Below are 17,457 nucleotides of genomic sequence, written 5' to 3' on the forward strand. Positions count from 1 at the left end.
TGTGTGTGGTTATGAATAATCTATTTTATGCATGTGTATAGGGGTGTATATATTGGTGCACTGGTGTAATTTCCATGAATAAATATGTTTACGTGTGGTTATGAATGATCGATTTTATGCATGTTTTGGAGGGGAGTACATATTAGTGCACCTGTGTAATTCCCATTAAAAAGTAGGTTTGCGATTGGTTATGAATGATCAATTTTACGATGATTTCTAAGGGTGTACATATTAATGTGCTAGTGTATTTTTCATGCAAAAATAGATTTGTGTGTGGTTATGAATAATTGATTTTATGCATGTCTTGCAGGGGTATACGTATTGGTGTACGAGTGTAATTCTCATGAAGAAGCAGGTCTGAATGTGTGTATGAGTGACTATTTTCATACTCATATGTTTTTGTAGGTTTGTACAAAATGGTGCACATGTGAAAAACTGATTGCATAAGCTTATGAATTTTTTGTGCATGAGTACTTTTTTTTGTACACAGTGACAATTAAATTTTTTAAAAACTGAAAATTATATAATCATATGGGTACTATTTTTGTAGATTTCGGAAAGATATTTTCGAATATATAAAGTTTGTGAATATATAAAGTGGTGCGAACGATAAATCGTTTTTAAATATTTTTTATATTATTAAAAATTGCTGACATCATCATAAATCACTATGGACTAAACTAGGGATGCACATAACCGACTCAACCCACCGACCCAACCCGCACCCGCCAAAAATACCCGCACCCGACCCAACCCATCGAGGCGTGGGTCGACTATGGATGAGGCACGCCAGAACCCACCGTATGTTGGGTCAGTTGCGGGTAGAAATTTCCGTCATCCGAACCGACCCATCCACCCGCCCAATATTCCCTAGCCCTTAGATTATCTATCCTAGAATGAATCGCAGCCATTGAAGTGACGATATAAAATACCTAACCCTAAGCACCGCTAATTTTTATTTGCTTCTATTTTCACTTCGGCCTCTTCTTCTCTCCTTCTCAGACAGACTGCATATTTTTTTCACTCTTCGCTCGATCTGCGAATTCTTAACTCAAATTCGCTGTGTAAACCACCACATCAGGCAGCAGAAATCCAATAACTGGAAGGTAAGACTAAAAGCCATTATAATATATTTGATTATGTGATTTTCTGTGATTTTCAATTTGGGGTTTATCTGTTTAGGGTTTTGTTTTTTATTTCAATTTGGGGTTTATCTGTTTTATGTTTGATTAATTGTCTGTGGTTTTATGGTGGGTAACCCACCCGACCCAACCAGCCGTAATGCGATTCGGATGAAATCGACCCAGTGTGATGTTGGGTCGGTTGCGGGTGACAACTTCTATTACTCGTCATCAATGGGTTGGGTGGTGGTGAGGCCAAAACCGACCCAAACTGACCCATGTGCAGCCCTAGACTAAACTGTAAATATTTTGATTAAATTATAAATCATGAAGATTATTTGTGTATTCTCTATATTTTAAATAACTTTTGGACTAAATTTAGTTAACTTGGGATGAACTAATCCATAATTTTTGACGCATTTTTGGACTAAACCGTATTTTTCCCTATCAAGATCTCATCATGGCTTACACTTTACATATAGGCTGTCGTGGATTTTCCCGTACATTATTTATTTGGTGGGGCTAACAATAATAACATGGTCGCACTTATTTCAGATTAATTAAAGTCCGAAGTAAATTTGAATTAAGGTGCTAAGGTGAAATTCAAAGTTGACTGGCAAAATTTCGCCAATCAACTTGGAAAAACGAAAAACAAAGAGAGCGAATTTCTTATGAACTCCAAATTCCTGGTGTCAACTCCGCACAACCATGAAGAACCAACAAACTATTGATTCAAGGAACTAACAAATTGTTCATATAAACTCCAAGTTGCTGTTGTTTTCAATGTTGCCTTTCGCAACAAATGAAGTACTGCAACAAATGGCTACAAATGAAATTCTAATATTGTAAAGATTCTAAAAGTTTAGTTTGCTGATCTATCAAACCAAAAGTTTGAGAAGTAAAGCTCAAGAATGTGATCCTCCCTCTGTACCTATCTTTTCCCATTGCCATTTCTAACCAATGGGAATGGCATACAGAAACCCATAGAAGTTCTAGGAACAAACCAATGTATACAACTGTGGAAGGTGAAAACTTAAACCTCAGAGAACAGAATATATGAAAATTTAAACCTCGGAAGAGAACAGAATACATGCATCAACCGCAAATGCATTTTCTCAGCTCTAGTCTTGACAAAAAAAAGACGAGAAATACAAAAACAAGACGCTTCGAAACCAATTAGTTTCCTCAATCCTATGGTTTTATAAAGTAACGTGTTACGAAAACAACGTTTGAGATTGCAATACAACAGGCAGATGAGATGGAAAAAAGTACAGGGGATAGTTTTAAGTTAGCAAGCTAATATTTTTACTTATGTCAACAATAAGTACAGTAAAATATTTATCCTGCCATTTTCTATATGTCTAGATAATAACCTTCATCGTCTCTATAAACAGGTTGTCTTGGCAGCTAAATGGGTAAGAGAGTGTTTGTGGTGACTGGTGCGGAGCTTCTTGTACTTCTGTATAAATGAACTCAAATCTATCTCCTTCTCAAGAAGTTGTTTGTGAAGGACCTCGGATTCCTCATCAGTCTTATTCGCAGCATCTGTGAAATCCATGTCAAATTCAATTAGCTCCAGTTGTCTACAGAGGAAATTTCATGGATAATAAAGAACCAAGAAACCAGTTCTACCATACCTAGTACTTTCTGAAGCAAAGTGACAGGGGAATAAAACTTTAAGGTTTCTTCCTTCTGTCTTTCCAGTTCATTCAGTCTCTCTTCAGCTGCAGCCAGCTCCGTTGTTCGGATAATTCTACACTATAATTCAAATCGACTAACAGAGGTTAGTAACACGCCAAGTTTTAGACCAAATAGAAGAGGAAATTCCCCATCATTCTCACCTGATTCCTTAGCTCCACAATGCGTGGCTCATTCTCTATATTCTGTCCTATTTCAAAAAGATAAAAAAGAAATTTCAGAACAATGTCATGCATAAAAAACCTTGGCGGAGTATAGCAGTAGCCTTGAGAAATATACTAACTTGCTAGCTGCAACGTTTCCTTTCGCAGTTCATCCCGAAGCTAAATGGACATGAGGAGAACAACTAAGAAGGTCAGAAACTCAAACTCCGTGCAGGTAAAAGATCTTTGATAATGGTAGGACAGTGAATGTACTACAATAACTAAGAAAAATATAGCCTATAGCTGTATATTTTGTTGACATTTTAAGAGAATTTAAGCATGCCAACATAGTCTAAAATCATATACTAGCAGCATTTAGTGACGGTTGTCATCCACTAACCTCCAATAATTGTACTAGGCTTCACATACCAATCATGGTGTCTAAACTTCATACAACAAACACATATTCTCTAGCTTTGGGAGTATTAAAGACACCCTCAGGTTTCCAGTTGAGGGCTCTGAGTTGCCTCTCGTTTGCTCGTACACTATATATTCTATACTCTCACATTGTGATTTTTCATTTCCTTTTTCTCACATCAACCAGCAAACTGAAACCTTACTGATTGTATCTTCAATTCACTTTTCGAAAGAAGTTAAGTTGTTCATACTGGTCTATCTGATTCTTTCACATACCTAACAACACGTCACCTAAACTCTGATCAACCAAACACGCTACCAGAAACCATGAACCATTATACACATTGATCTACGTATTTAATCACAATTGAAGCTACAGAATCATTTACTCTCTAATCTCTACAAACTACAAACAGCTGCTGCTTACATTGTTCTGAGTCTTCACTTGATCAAGTGAGAATAAGAATTGATTGTACGCTTCTCTATCAGTTAATAGCCTCCGTAACTCATCAACGCTATATTTCAAACCATGGTAGACAACGTAAACAAGTAAAATTAGCATCTCTAAGTTAAAAATCTCACTTACAAAAAAAAAAAAAAAAAAAAAAAGAAGAATTAAATTTGTGTTATAATCAAGTTTTAAAACCTTTTGTCCTTCAATTGATAAATAATGCCTGCAGCTTCAGCCGGAGAAAGCTGAGTTTGAGATTGCGATTGAGGCCGATCTGAAGAAGGCCTTTGCTGCATATTAAAACTAGACAAAGAACTACCACCGCCTGGAGTAGAAGGACGAGATGAATTAGAAGAACTAACCACTGACGGTGGATACCATGAAGTTTGTCCAGGTCCGCCTTGTACACGTGGTGGTGGTGGTGGTTCTTGTGGTTCTTGTGAACCCCTGCAAATCAAAAACAAGAATATTAGCTTCAAAATCTAACTAACACAAGCCAAATCGATTCTAAAATTGAAATCAAATTATTGTCGTAAGAACAAATGAAACCCTAAATTGAGAAATCGAATGAAAAGTTAAAAAGAGAAACGAAATTACCAGAATTTAAACATGTCTGGAACCTTGAATTAGGGTTTTACTTTCGGAGAAGAGATGGAGAAAACGTTTTCGCGATCGAAAAAGTGTCGAGTTTCGGAGATCGATGATCTGTTGGGTCGTCTTTTAAAGAATGATATCAACGAAGAAGGTTCTGCGTTATTACTTCAGGTGTCACATTCACCAAGGGCGGAAGAGTAATAAAGTGGGGATGATACTGTAATTCTTGTTGTACGTGAGTTATTGTGGTGCTTAAAGTTCTGATGGATGAAATGGGAATCGACGGTTCAGATGTTTTTATGTCTAGATTTGCAGTCAAGAAGGTCAATAGTTTTATTAGGAGGAGGAAGTATTCCTTTTCAAGAATTTACGCGGTATCGTGAAATGGTAGACAACATGAGGTAGAGTGAGGTCGTAGGACTCTCAACCCTAGTTAGCAATTCTCGCCTCCCTCACATGTAGGACATACGAGTCTTTAAAGAGCCTTTAGGATGGAGTCATTGGCTTTTCTAAAGACAGGACATATATACTTGTGGGCCGTATTATATCCGTATCATACGCGTATGCATGGAATCCCGGTTTAAGTATAGCGAATTTTCCTCCTGAAACAAATTGTACACGTATTTATAAATTTAAAAATTATATTCCTCGTATGACACTGTTTGTACCGTATATAAAATACACGGGAAGCCCGCAAATCAATACAAGGAGGCATGCATGGCAAATTAATGTCAGGAGGCATGCAGGGCAAGTCAAGAGGCATGCAGGGCAGTTTCACGCAAAGTTAATACAGGAGGGCATGCAGGGAAACTTAATGTTGGAAACAATAAAGAAAATTCACACAAAATAAATCTCAAACAGCTGAGTCGCGGACTAGGTCGCTATTTTTAAGGTATTTTGCGACTCTGCCTCTTGATTGTGTTGGCAGTCAAAAACTTGTCGAACACCTATGGGATAAAATAACTGATTCTCTCTTGTTCGATTTATCTGCACCTTGAGAAATCGAACCAACTCTTACTCTATCTTACACTTGCTCAGAACACAAATAGATGAAAAAACTCAGTTATTCATCTTCTCCAAAAAATGTCTTTTATAACTCAAAGGAAATCAATTCGGTTTAATGAGAATAAAATCAATAATAACTGCATACTTAAAATCCTCCATAACAGTAATAAAACGGATAAAATATAAAACCGAAATTAATGAATTTAATTGAGAATATTAAGTTGACAAAAAACCGTTATGGAAATCAAAAGTTAAATCTGCAAAAAATTAACTTTTAAATCAGTAGACCTCCTAAGGCCCCGCTCTCACGGACTTTTTAAGTAATATATATATATAGTCAAATGCATGGGGTGAGATTTGAACCCAAGTCTATAGTGTGGGAGCCCAAAATAATACCAGCGCACTAATTCTATAAGTTTGATATAATATTACAAAATTATATTTTTAAATATATATATATATCTCCCAACACTTAATACAATTAATGCAAGGGAGTTTATGGCCAGGTGGCATGCAGGGCATGTCCATGAGGCATGCATGGAAACTTAATACAATTTTTCCTACATGACAATTAGGGGGAGACCCTGATTCACAATTATATAAATAGAGGGAAATGTAATTCTGACGGGGAAAAAAAAGAGATCTAATAGAGAAAAAATCCATTGTAATTCTATTATCAATAAAACATCACTCCCCAAGGGGATTCGTCTGTGAATGAAGGCAAACTCTGCCGAACCACGTAAAATTTGTGTCCCTTATATTTATGCTTGTTTCATGTTTTTAACCCTGTGTTTCCTCACCATAAACAAAAATCATCATGTTTAGTTCCTGGAAATATTTCTGGGTACAAACATTGGCGCCGACTAAGGGGATTCGTGTAAAACAATCGTGTTATATCATTGAGATTGGTGCGTCATAAGCTCAAAAATCATGCCACGAATTTCCATGCAAAAATCAGCACCGTTCGGGTGCCACGTCATCCATGCCATCCCAGTCAGCAGTGACACGTCAGCGCTTCTGCACTGTCATCACGCCACGCCAGCAAACACACCCGCTTCATCCAAATCTTGTTTCGTCAATAACTTCTTCGCTTGAAGTCCGAATTGAGTGATTTTGGCTCGTTAGAACCGTTTTCAATTCCCTACAGCATGGAAGCAAAAGTTTATGTGTTCGAGAAACTTTTATATGCACTTGAGGCAGAAACATGATCGAGTTCGAGGTTTGTGGATAACGACATGATGGAGTTCGTGGTTCGTGGACACCGACACGATCGAGTTTGAGATGAGGATTGCATAGACCCTTCAATATATAGCCTTGCATCACTTCGCAAGCACCTTGCACGTGAGCACATAAGTCTTGCTTTTATCGCAAGCATAAAATCTCGTCTTGCACGCGAGTATGAAAGACTTGCATCTTGGCAAGCATAAAGTCTCGTCTGAACCACGAGCAAAAATGCCCGATATTGGCACAAAGACTCGTACTCAACACAAGCAACAACCAGCCTGCCCGAGCAGCAAGCGCTATCCTTGTTATGTTGCGAGCAAAAAACTTTTCCCTAGCCGCAAGCACACACTACATTCTACTCAATACTCGACTAGCTATCGAGCATCACAAGTCCACCATGTGGCAAAAAGTCTCGCCTAGCACGTGAGCAAATTTTTTTGCAGGTTATCACAGTTGGGGGCGTCTTTGTAATGTCTCTACTCACGCTTGGGGGCGACTGGAGAGTTACGTCATCGACGATCGACGCGAAGGAAAAACAAAATTCTTAACCCCCAACAAGTTGGAGGTTAAGAGGGGGCGATGTTTGTAATGTGTATAAAGTACACGGGAGGCCCACAAATCAATACAAGGATGCATGCAGGGAAAGTCAATAGGCATGCAGGGAAATTTCATCCAGAGTTAATACAGGAGGGGAGTTTCATGCAGAATTAATGCAGGGAAACTTAATACAATTTATTCCTACATGAAAATTAGGGGGAGACCCTGATTCACAATTATATAAATAGAGGGAAATGTAATTCTGATGGGGAAAAAAGAGAGCTAATAGAGAAAAATCCATTGTAATTCTATTATCAATAAAACATCACTCCCCAAGGAGATTTGTCTGTGGATGTAGGCAAACTCTGCCGAACCACGTAAAATTCGTGTCCCTTATATTTATGCTTGTTTCATGTTTTTAACCCTGTGTTTCCTTACCATAAACAAAAATCATCGTGTTTAGTGCCTGGAAATATTTCTGGGTACAAACAGATACTTTTCCACATCATCGTTGTTTATTGTTTTTTATTATAGTTTAATCTTCTAGCATCTAATTTTTCTACCACGGGTACAAAAAGGATTATGAACTCGTGGTCATGGATATGCCAATATAGTTCGTTAAAATCATTAAATCATTATAACCAGAAGTGAGATCATATTGAAAATGATACACTCCCTCCGTTTCAAAATAGTAGGTAGGTTTCTGTGCAAATTTACACACAAACCTGCCTATTATTTTGAAACAGAGGGAGTATTTTACAAGTTAATGTATATTCATATTTCTAAAACGAATTATACGTATACGTTTTCCGTTCCGATCTATCGAATCACGAATGTTGACCGAACGATGGACCGGATTTAGATTCCGCCAAAACGAATAATATATGTACATTTTATCGTCCCGAATTTTTCCCGTATCCCGAATTGCTGGCTAGGCTCCCAAATCCCAAGAGGTAAAAAGATCGCTCAGATGGACGGTTAACAGAGTAAAGAGTAAATTTTACTATGGTGGTGGATCGACTTCCAGGGAAGAGCCATATCAAACTTTTTGGGTATGAAAAAGGTTGCATATCCGAACCGTTAACAAGGTGTTCAACTTGTGCCGCGATCAGTGAGGCATGCTCATATAAAACTAGTTGTTGAGAAGGTTTTAGATAAATTGGTTGGCTAGAAAGGTCAGATGCTTTCTTTCCAAGCTAAATTCGTTTCAGTCAGGTCAGTTATTGCAAGTTACACAACATTTATACTATGCCAGTATATAAATGGCCCTTGTAGATTATATCTCTTTGTGCGAGAGCTGTTCGATACTTCATTTGGTCGGGTGACTCTCAAATAAGGAAAAAGTTTGTTATAGTTTATGATAATATTAATTTGTAGTCCATGTAATGAAGGCAACCTTGGCATTCGTAGGATTCTGGTTGTTAATAAGGCCATGCTCATGAAACTTTGGTGGAAGATTAAAATTTTCTGACAAAGTTTGGGAAAAGTTTCTGAAAGCTAAATATTTCATTTTACATAGTAACATTAATAATGACAAAGTAGCTTCGACTATTTCCCTTACATCAGGTGGGGCTGTCCGATTGTTAAAGAGAATATAAAGAGCATTATAGGTAATGGAAGGTCTACTTCCTTGTTCTTTGATTTTTGGTATGGTAATTCTTCTATTGCAAACTGCAGTTGGTGTTATTCATGCTATCAGAACTATTTTCAACACAAAGGTTAGTGATCTTATTATCCACAACTACTGGGAGTTCTCTGCCGACATTTTAGCAAAGCGGGATGCAATTTTTTTTTTGAATACATTATCATTTCTTATAGTGGTAAATCGGACTTTACTCGATTTAAATAACTCTGAATTTTTAAGCGTCTTTTTTTACTCTATTTCTTTACGTTTTCATTCTATTTGATATCTTCTTTTCTTGTTGTTTGTTTTTGTTGTAATTTTGTAATTATTTTTTTCTTTTATAAATAAATTTTGACTGATCATAAAGAAGAAGAAAAAAACGTTTGGAACTTCCAAAAAGGTATAGTTTGAAAGATGATGCCATTGATGTACGGATGGTTCCTCTGGGTGTGGAAAACTTATTGAGTTTCCACTTTTGCACCCATTATGGATCTGTCAAATTTGGCACCTAGTCCATTGATGAGTGATAGAGACTATGTCGAGCGATCAAGTTTATGTCGTTAGAGAGTCTTGGTCGTTCAGTGTTTCCTTATCTAACAGTTGTAAATAGATCCTTATAAATATCCAGTTTCTCATACAATTCAACTTACATCTCCCATTCGAAATGGCTCGCGCTTGCTTCACTCGAGGAAAAGATTTTGGTCTTATTCGTATTTAGATATCAGTTGCAAGTGATGAAGGTATGAATATTACCAGTTTTAGTTTACGGTGCAGAGTGTTTCAAAGGTTTGTGATGTTAGCTGGTAATGAAAATTCAAGAAATAAGAAGAACCTTGAAATTAAATTTTCCATCATCAAGGATCATGTGAGGAATTATGTGGAAATTTTTGTGGATTGTTAACCAAGATCATCCTGGATTCTCCATCGAAGAACGAGTGAGTATCTTAATAATTTTTAAATTAATCATTTTGAACAACTCATTTTTAATTAATCAAAATCGTATTAACTTATTATGTATCCCTATTTTCAGATAACTCTGGCCCGTGCCATATGTTTTGAAGTCAACGTCTGAGAATTTAATTATTGTAAATGCTATGAATTCTTTAAGATTCATTTGTCTGGATTCAATGTTGATTAAGTGCTATGTCAAGCTATGTAATGAAATGTAAAAACTGAAATGATAAGGGTACCGAGTACACCATAATATTTTCGTATTAACCTATACAGACACACCTCGTGTAATTCTACCAAAACAATAATCGCCAAAGAATTACTTCAACAAGATGTAACTTGGTATATAGTCTGAGTTCGTGACCGGACTATACCAAGTGGATTAATGTACAAGTTCTATTATTTAGTTATAACTATAACAATAATTATAACTATAATGCATAAAGTAGAGTAATGGCACGACGCACAAGATTTTGTTAACGAGGAAAACTACTTTGCACAAAAAACCCGGGCCAGTTTTGAATACTATTAAAATTAAGTCGTTATACAAATTTACTACCGCAACTTCGTATAGTTGAGACCAAGTAAACTACTCCGAGTTACTTGGTTCCTTTAGTACCTCTGCGTCTACAACCAATATAGTTTATGCACGGGAATCTCGAGACCGAATCTACTATTTTGTGTTGTTTCACCCACTGAGAAGAATTCCGCCTCTCAAGTCCTTTGGATCGTAACCCGAAAAACGAAGGATTAAATATTTTTCAGTAATCGACTCACTTATCAATCTCCCAAATCCGACAATAATAAGAGATAAAGTAGAATAAAAAACCTTCCGTTTAATCAATGTAAATCCCGATGATCAAAAATCAAACCAAGACAAAGATAATCGAAATAATATATCCGGTGAACAAGCTCTATCCAAGGTGAAGCAAATAAACAGTTTGTGTGATCTGTACAAAAAGACCATAAGTTTACCGAAGTAAACTACTTTTTTGGATCCCTTAGAATCAAGTGTGCAAGAAGAATCACAAATTAAGATCAGAAACCGGGAAAAAAAAGTCTTCAATTTTCAAAGTAATCGATGCACAAACAACTTGATTTTTACTAATAATCAAAACACAGAAAGTGAAATCTGTTAATGTTGATTGATCAAAAGCTTTTTCTACAGATCTTGAATCACGAGATATGTAATGGTCAATCCTAAAACAAACTTGAGTTGCCTTATATCATAAGAGAAGCACTATACAAAAACAAGTTTGATATATAAAGGATAACTATATGGTTAGTCAATCAAATCAATTAATGTGATTTGACCGAAAACTAAAATAAAAATGCGATTTGGTTCCCCACAAAAATTACTACTAAAAGATCCTTGATCCCATAGAAGAGTTATATTCTCTATCAACGAGTTTGCTTCTCGCACAATTGATCAAGCAGTATGTTCAGGAGATGATTTTATAAGAATACAAGCTCCACTGTTTATAGTGTTCTGGCCAAGGTTTGTTTGGAAAACAAGGTATTACCAAATCCAAAAATTCCCAAAAAATATGAAAATAATATTATTTCAGAATTTGACAAATACCAACTGTAGTTCAGCTAACAAACCGATGTCACTCATAGTTAACAACTAATATTAGCTACCATATTTTCATATAATTTACTAATATAGTAACTAGATATATGCAAACTTCTGGGATATGGTAAGCATATATATATATATATATATTTAGATATCTAAAAAGATATTGGAAATCGTTTCAGGATCTTGCCTTAAGTATCAAAAGAAAATACTTCAACACTAAGATATATAGGTTTAGCAAAATCACTATGCCGATATTTCATGAACAGTTCAAGTTCAATCCATGTAAATCTCGGTGTTTGCAGAAACCTGAAGATATTAAACATTTCAAAAATATATAAACAAGATTGAAATATGTAAGGATCGGTTATGAGATCGTTCATATATTTAGGATCGACATGAGATCGGTCTTGAATTCAGTTTTCAACTACGAAACAAGTTTCACAAGTCTAATTCCTTAAAATATGTTTATGAAATTTATTTCAAACATAATTCCAAGGTTTGAATTCATCCGGAAGTTAAATATACTAAATATTAGTTATACCCCGTAACTCCACGAAGTCTATAGATAAACTATACCTCGTAACTCCATATGCTCAAATTTATAAAACAATTAGTATATTATTCTTTGAAACTTTGATCATTATAACGACCAAGTCACCAATACTAGAGACAGGTAAACGAACATTACTTTGTATGTTGTGTTTTCAATAAATTCTGACTTGAAAGAACAAAGATATAGATGGAATAAGTCAAGTCTCTTGTTACTAACCTCGAACTGAAGGGTGATATGTTCGTTGATGTCTATATGTCTTAGGTTCTTCATGAGTAACAAGATCAAGTCTCAACGTTTCCATGTTCATAGTCTTACCTAACGAAGTTTACTATAGTAATAAATCAAGCAACTTTGAGTTTTTGAACTAAATTTGACAACCAAACTTTACATGCCAACATTGGTAGATTCAACCGAGCAATGCTTTAACAAAGTCGATATGGATTTGACCATTAATTCTAAGATGATATTATTAATAAAAATAGAACAATTACATCTAAAAAGAAGAGGGTACCAAGTACATCACCAATTTTCGTTCGTGAACCTTAAGGAAAATTCCTTTGATGATCTCAAAAATCAATATCCAAGGATAACCTCGAATGATCTCTTTCAAAATCCAAATTTCAACAAGAACAAGTCTTGTTTTTTATACTGTTCAAGAAAGGAATTCAACAAGTTTGATTATCAGATCACTTGATTTAATTTAGTTATAATATACTATGATTAATAAAGGCTGGTGCCATTTGAATGATCCAACAACCAGGATCACTTTTTCTTATACGAAAGGGTACCAGCCCTGCTAATGCTGGTACCCGCCTTTAACAATCGTGATAACAAACACGATTATAATGCGGAAGAAAGTAATGCAAGACATAAAGAATTTTATGAAAGAGGAAAAGTGCAATTTAGAAAAAAAACCATGGACCTCATCCAGTTTGAACACCACATTATATTAAGAATCTATAGACACTAGACTATTATCGGAATCCAGACTTGAATGTAGTTGAGACCGAACTAACCATACGAGAAATCGGCTTCATTTGTGCTCCTTACATCTCTTGGATCTTGCAATACTTTGCACACTTGATTTTCCTAGTTGACGTCTTTTAATAGTTTTAACCGAAGTGAAGACTTTTAGCTTCCCTGCCTCCACATGAACACCTATTTAGTTTTCCTTTAGATATGAATCAAGGGTTTGGAATCTTGTGCTTGCTTAAAGAACTACTAGGTAAAAAGTACATATTAAAATAAACTTGTATAATTATGGTTTATACTCTTCGAGACTTATAGAGATACCAAATGGATTAATAAGATCAATCAGAAAATTTTTAGAGATATCTCGTAGAATTTCTCAAGGATCTTTGAGATATTCCTTAGACGAAGTTCTCCTTCTAATCCAGATATCGACCAACAAGTGTCTGTACGATCTTATATTGGAATCTATCAAATCTAGGGTTTATGATAGTAATTCTTGAATGGCCTTATAACATAAGAGAGTGACCTTAGTATAGACAATGATTATTGTAATCACTTAGATAAGGTTCCGTAACCATTAAAGAATAAAATAGCTAACACGTGCTTTAAATTCCTCGAGTAAAGTCTTTAAAGTCTCAGTCTTATTCGTGAAGAACAAAACTAGTGGAAAACAACCTTATGCAACACACACATAATTTTCCAAGGGACGGTTTGTATAGATACATGAATCCTCTTTATATAATGAATAACCAAGGCTAGGTTGCTCGTTTTCAAAACAAGTTCCCGAACTAGCTTCCTTATTCACAAATTACTTTGATCCCAAGCAATCTCAATGTTTCCTAGAGCAAGTTCTTTCCTTAGATGCAAAATAATTTTTTTTCCTTAGGTAGAAGTTAAAACCTTTTTATTATCCACAGTCCTTCCTAACTTATACAGTAATAGATTAGATAATTAAATGAATAATTACTAGCATAAATAATATTTTTGTAATTTTTTTTAACAAAATAAGATCAACTACAACTTGGATTAGGAAGGAACAAAAATCATCACATGGTTTAGAAAATAGCCAAAATATGGTAGTAGATTGCCTGTGAAAGAGTAACCAAGTTTACTAGGATTACAAATATCAAAAGCTTAACTAAAAAAGACTTAAGTCACATTTTTGAGCGAACTGTGGTTTTTAAGTTCGCGAAATGTGACTAAAAAAAAGGTTCATGAACCATTATCTCCCTTAAATCCCGAAATCAACTTTAACACACTTTTCCAGCTAATATTTTACTCATAACTTCTTCGTTTTACAATTAAATTGATTGATTCTTGGATCGTTGACTTCACATTTTCATTCACTACAACATAGATACCTTTCCAAGGTTGTTGGTCATTATCATTAAAGTCTTAGGTGTAATTCTCCTCGGGCATATGCATAAATGTATATTTTGTCATAAGAATTGTTCCAAAGAGTGAGCACTTTGTTTCGAGAGATAAAAAGGTAGAATAAACAAGATTCCAAAAGAAACCAGTAGTTTTTAGGTACCTTTGCTGATGAAATTGTCATTAATGTCTTTGCATGATCTGCAGTCGGGTTATTCGGTAAATTCTAATACTAAACTGGCCGGTTGTTAGCCAAGCAAAATTAATTTAAGTTCTTTCACTTCACTATAGTAAATAAGAGTATAGCAATAAGAAATTTTTTGATCCACATGGAGATATGAGTTGTCAAATTATTTTGATTACTTATAGAAACATGAGATTTTTTTTTGTGTGTGATCTAACTAATACAAATATCACAGATAAATAGTATTGGTTAGAGTTTTCATTATCCATCTTCCAATATGTTATCAACTGAATCAATCTCAATATTCATCTTCTCTTAGTATTAATAACCCTAGATAGAGCGTCGAATTGCAGGCTTACTCCGCAAAAATTCATAATATCATCAAAGGCGCAAGAGCCATTCTTTGAATCCTTCTCATTAAATAACACGACGTAAGAGTCACCCAAGTTTAACCCAATGAAAGCAATATTATTTACGAGTTGAGGTTATTCTAAGTAATCCGGCGCAAGAACCAGACATATTTAACCTAGGTCATGCTTCCAGACATAATTACATCCCGTCATTAACAACTATGTTATGCTACTAGTAACAAGGATAATTCAAAATATGAATCTCAAACCCTAGTTTAGCTATAAATATGAATGAATGATAATTTAATTTGCAACTTAAACAAATCAATCAATCATACACGAAGTTACAAATGGTAGAACATAGAAAATATTAAAGAGATTACGAACATTTGAGAATGCAAACTTTAATAAATAACATGCTTTCCAACTTAAGACCGCATCTGTAACCAATAAGAAAGATTTAGCTCATCATGGATTTTGAGAAATCCTTGAAAAACATGAAAGATATCAAATAATAAAACCATAGAAATCATGATGATCAAGAGAAACTCCAAGTCCTATCTCTTTGTTCTTCTTCTCTGCGTGTATATTATATATGTTCTAAGAGTTCTGGAAGTCTCTTATATGTTAACATGTAATAGTCTAAAAGATTATTATAAGACATTTATTGTTTTTAAAAATTTGCTAAGAAACGATCCAAAAGCACATGGATCAGTCAATTGTTAAAGTCCTATATCCAGCATATCTTAGTTACAATTGATAGTTCCAAATAGACATCACAATCATAACTATCATTAACATTTTATTGATAGTTCCAAATAGAAAACACAATGATAAACTTTTCATTGATAATTCCAAATGGACCTTATAAAAATATTGATATTAATCGTTAATTGATTATCCTATTCTTATAAAAAAAATCATGATAAACTATGCATATCCCAAAAACATATTAAATTGAAGGGACTAAAAATACACAATAACTACAAGGGACTATACATACCATTTGGTCCAAGATTGTCCAAATCACTGTCCTCTAAATTACTGTCCTCTAGATCAATGTCCTCTAAATCAGTGTCATACTCCACAATCCCAGCAAAAGGAGGAGAATTCAAGGCAGCAAGATTGACTGCATGCTACATATTACTGAACTGATCCTGCGAGTACAAAGAAACAACCACACAAAAAAAACAGCTAATCAAATCTCGCATTTCTATAGCTTTGAATGCTCCATGTTATTGAAATTACCATATTGCTCCCCAATCTCCATAAAATCCTTGTTCCATGATAAGTCCACTTTCCAATTGTTCCTCAGAATTATTTACTCCCAACTAATATTTCTACGATCTTTTAACGAGGTTGAATGGCCTATAGAAACTTGCTTGTAAATAAGGTATTGTACTCACATTTTCTAAAAAACATGCATTCTCTTGTCTTTTTTATAAAATAGTTTGCGACTTTTGGTATACTCACATTAGCTTTCAAGTATAAAAATTGGTGTTAGTGTTTTTGTTCTGTTTGAAGTTTTATATTCCTCCTTTATAACTTCTGATGTTTTCTTGTGTTCTAGTTGGTATTGTTTTCCATCTATTATCTGCATGTTGCACCCCGGCATCTCTGACAATATGGTGATGAAAAAATACCCAATGCTCATGCTAGATTTGTGACGTTTAGTCCAAGTTCGCTTAGTTTCTTCAACAACTTATTTGTGTCAAAAAAAACTACCAAATTTCCTTATTGTCTTACAGAGTAGTGTTAACATTTTCTTATCTGGTTCATTGATAAGGTTTTGTTGACGTAACATGTTATGGTTTGATTTGATTAGATATCAAATACACGAGTATCAATAGATCAGACTAAAGGGCTTATGATGCTAACTTTTATATCTTAGTGGATTTCAGTGAGATTAAATATAAATCTTATTTAGTTTGTAGTTATGTTTTTTGATATGCTTTTGCATATTTCCTGCTACTCAGATTATGTATATACATTTATTTGAGGCTGGCAAAGGTTTTCAAAAAGTGATCAAAGAATTTAAATGATAATTAGACGTTTGGCAGGTTAATTACTTGTATCCATAGTCACTCACTAGTTAACTAGGTTAGTTAATGCTTGATGAGTGTAAATATAAGTTTCTCTCTGTTTTCAGGTGCTTATGTATATCCTCTATGTGACATTTTTCTTTGGTAGACACCTTCTTTCCCTGAGAAGGTCAGTACTGATAAGTTGAAGTTGTGACTTAGTAGACTAGTAGTGCATACGCTCGAAGCTATAAGGCTTAGTAGTGCACCGTCTTGGGTATTAGATAAGTTTCCTTCTCTATATGATATTAGGATCCCAGCAGCACCTTCGTCATATGGTATGTACTGAAAAAAACGGTTGCATGTGCATATGATGATAGACCAAAACTGCAAAATGATAGGAACATTGATGAATTTACGGATGCAAGTATGATGTAATGAGGATATATGAAGGTATTTGTAGATGTTTCAAGAGGTGACATGATTAAGTGGGCAAATGCTTGTGAAACTCTTGTAAGAGAGTGACCCAATTACAATGGCAAGGTGACAGTTGATTGTATTCATTTTTAAAGTTCAATATGTAACTTTGGGTTGTTAGTACTTTATCTTACGATTTGAATTCATATACTCTATTTCTTGAAAAATAATAATTATTAAAG

General features: G+C 34.7%; 1 protein-coding gene and 1 non-coding gene across 2 annotated transcripts; one reads left to right on the top strand and one right to left on the bottom strand.

The window, feature by feature from the left end:
• Positions 1-2,270: 2,270 nt before the first annotated feature.
• On the bottom strand, positions 2,271-4,588 carry LOC113339084 (vacuolar protein-sorting-associated protein 37 homolog 1-like). The gene is made up of 7 exons (XM_026584483.1): positions 4,428-4,588; positions 4,026-4,277; positions 3,807-3,894; positions 3,103-3,142; positions 2,963-3,009; positions 2,759-2,879; positions 2,271-2,666 (listed from the first exon to the last, which is right to left on the bottom strand). Exons 1-7 carry the CDS (start codon positions 4,439-4,441, stop codon positions 2,506-2,508), a joined length of 723 nt encoding a protein of 240 aa, XP_026440268.1. The 5' UTR covers positions 4,442-4,588; the 3' UTR covers positions 2,271-2,505.
• An 11,783-nt stretch (positions 4,589-16,371) lies between these two features.
• Positions 16,372-16,509, top strand: LOC113339150. The gene has a single exon (XR_003354980.1). It is a non-coding gene; the product is annotated as a small nucleolar RNA snoR134 (small nucleolar RNA).
• Positions 16,510-17,457: the final 948 nt, after the last annotated feature.

This window comes from Papaver somniferum, unplaced genomic scaffold (genome assembly GCF_003573695.1).
Source record: "Papaver somniferum cultivar HN1 unplaced genomic scaffold, ASM357369v1 unplaced-scaffold_19, whole genome shotgun sequence".
Classification (NCBI taxonomy): Eukaryota; Viridiplantae; Streptophyta; class Magnoliopsida; order Ranunculales; family Papaveraceae; genus Papaver; species Papaver somniferum.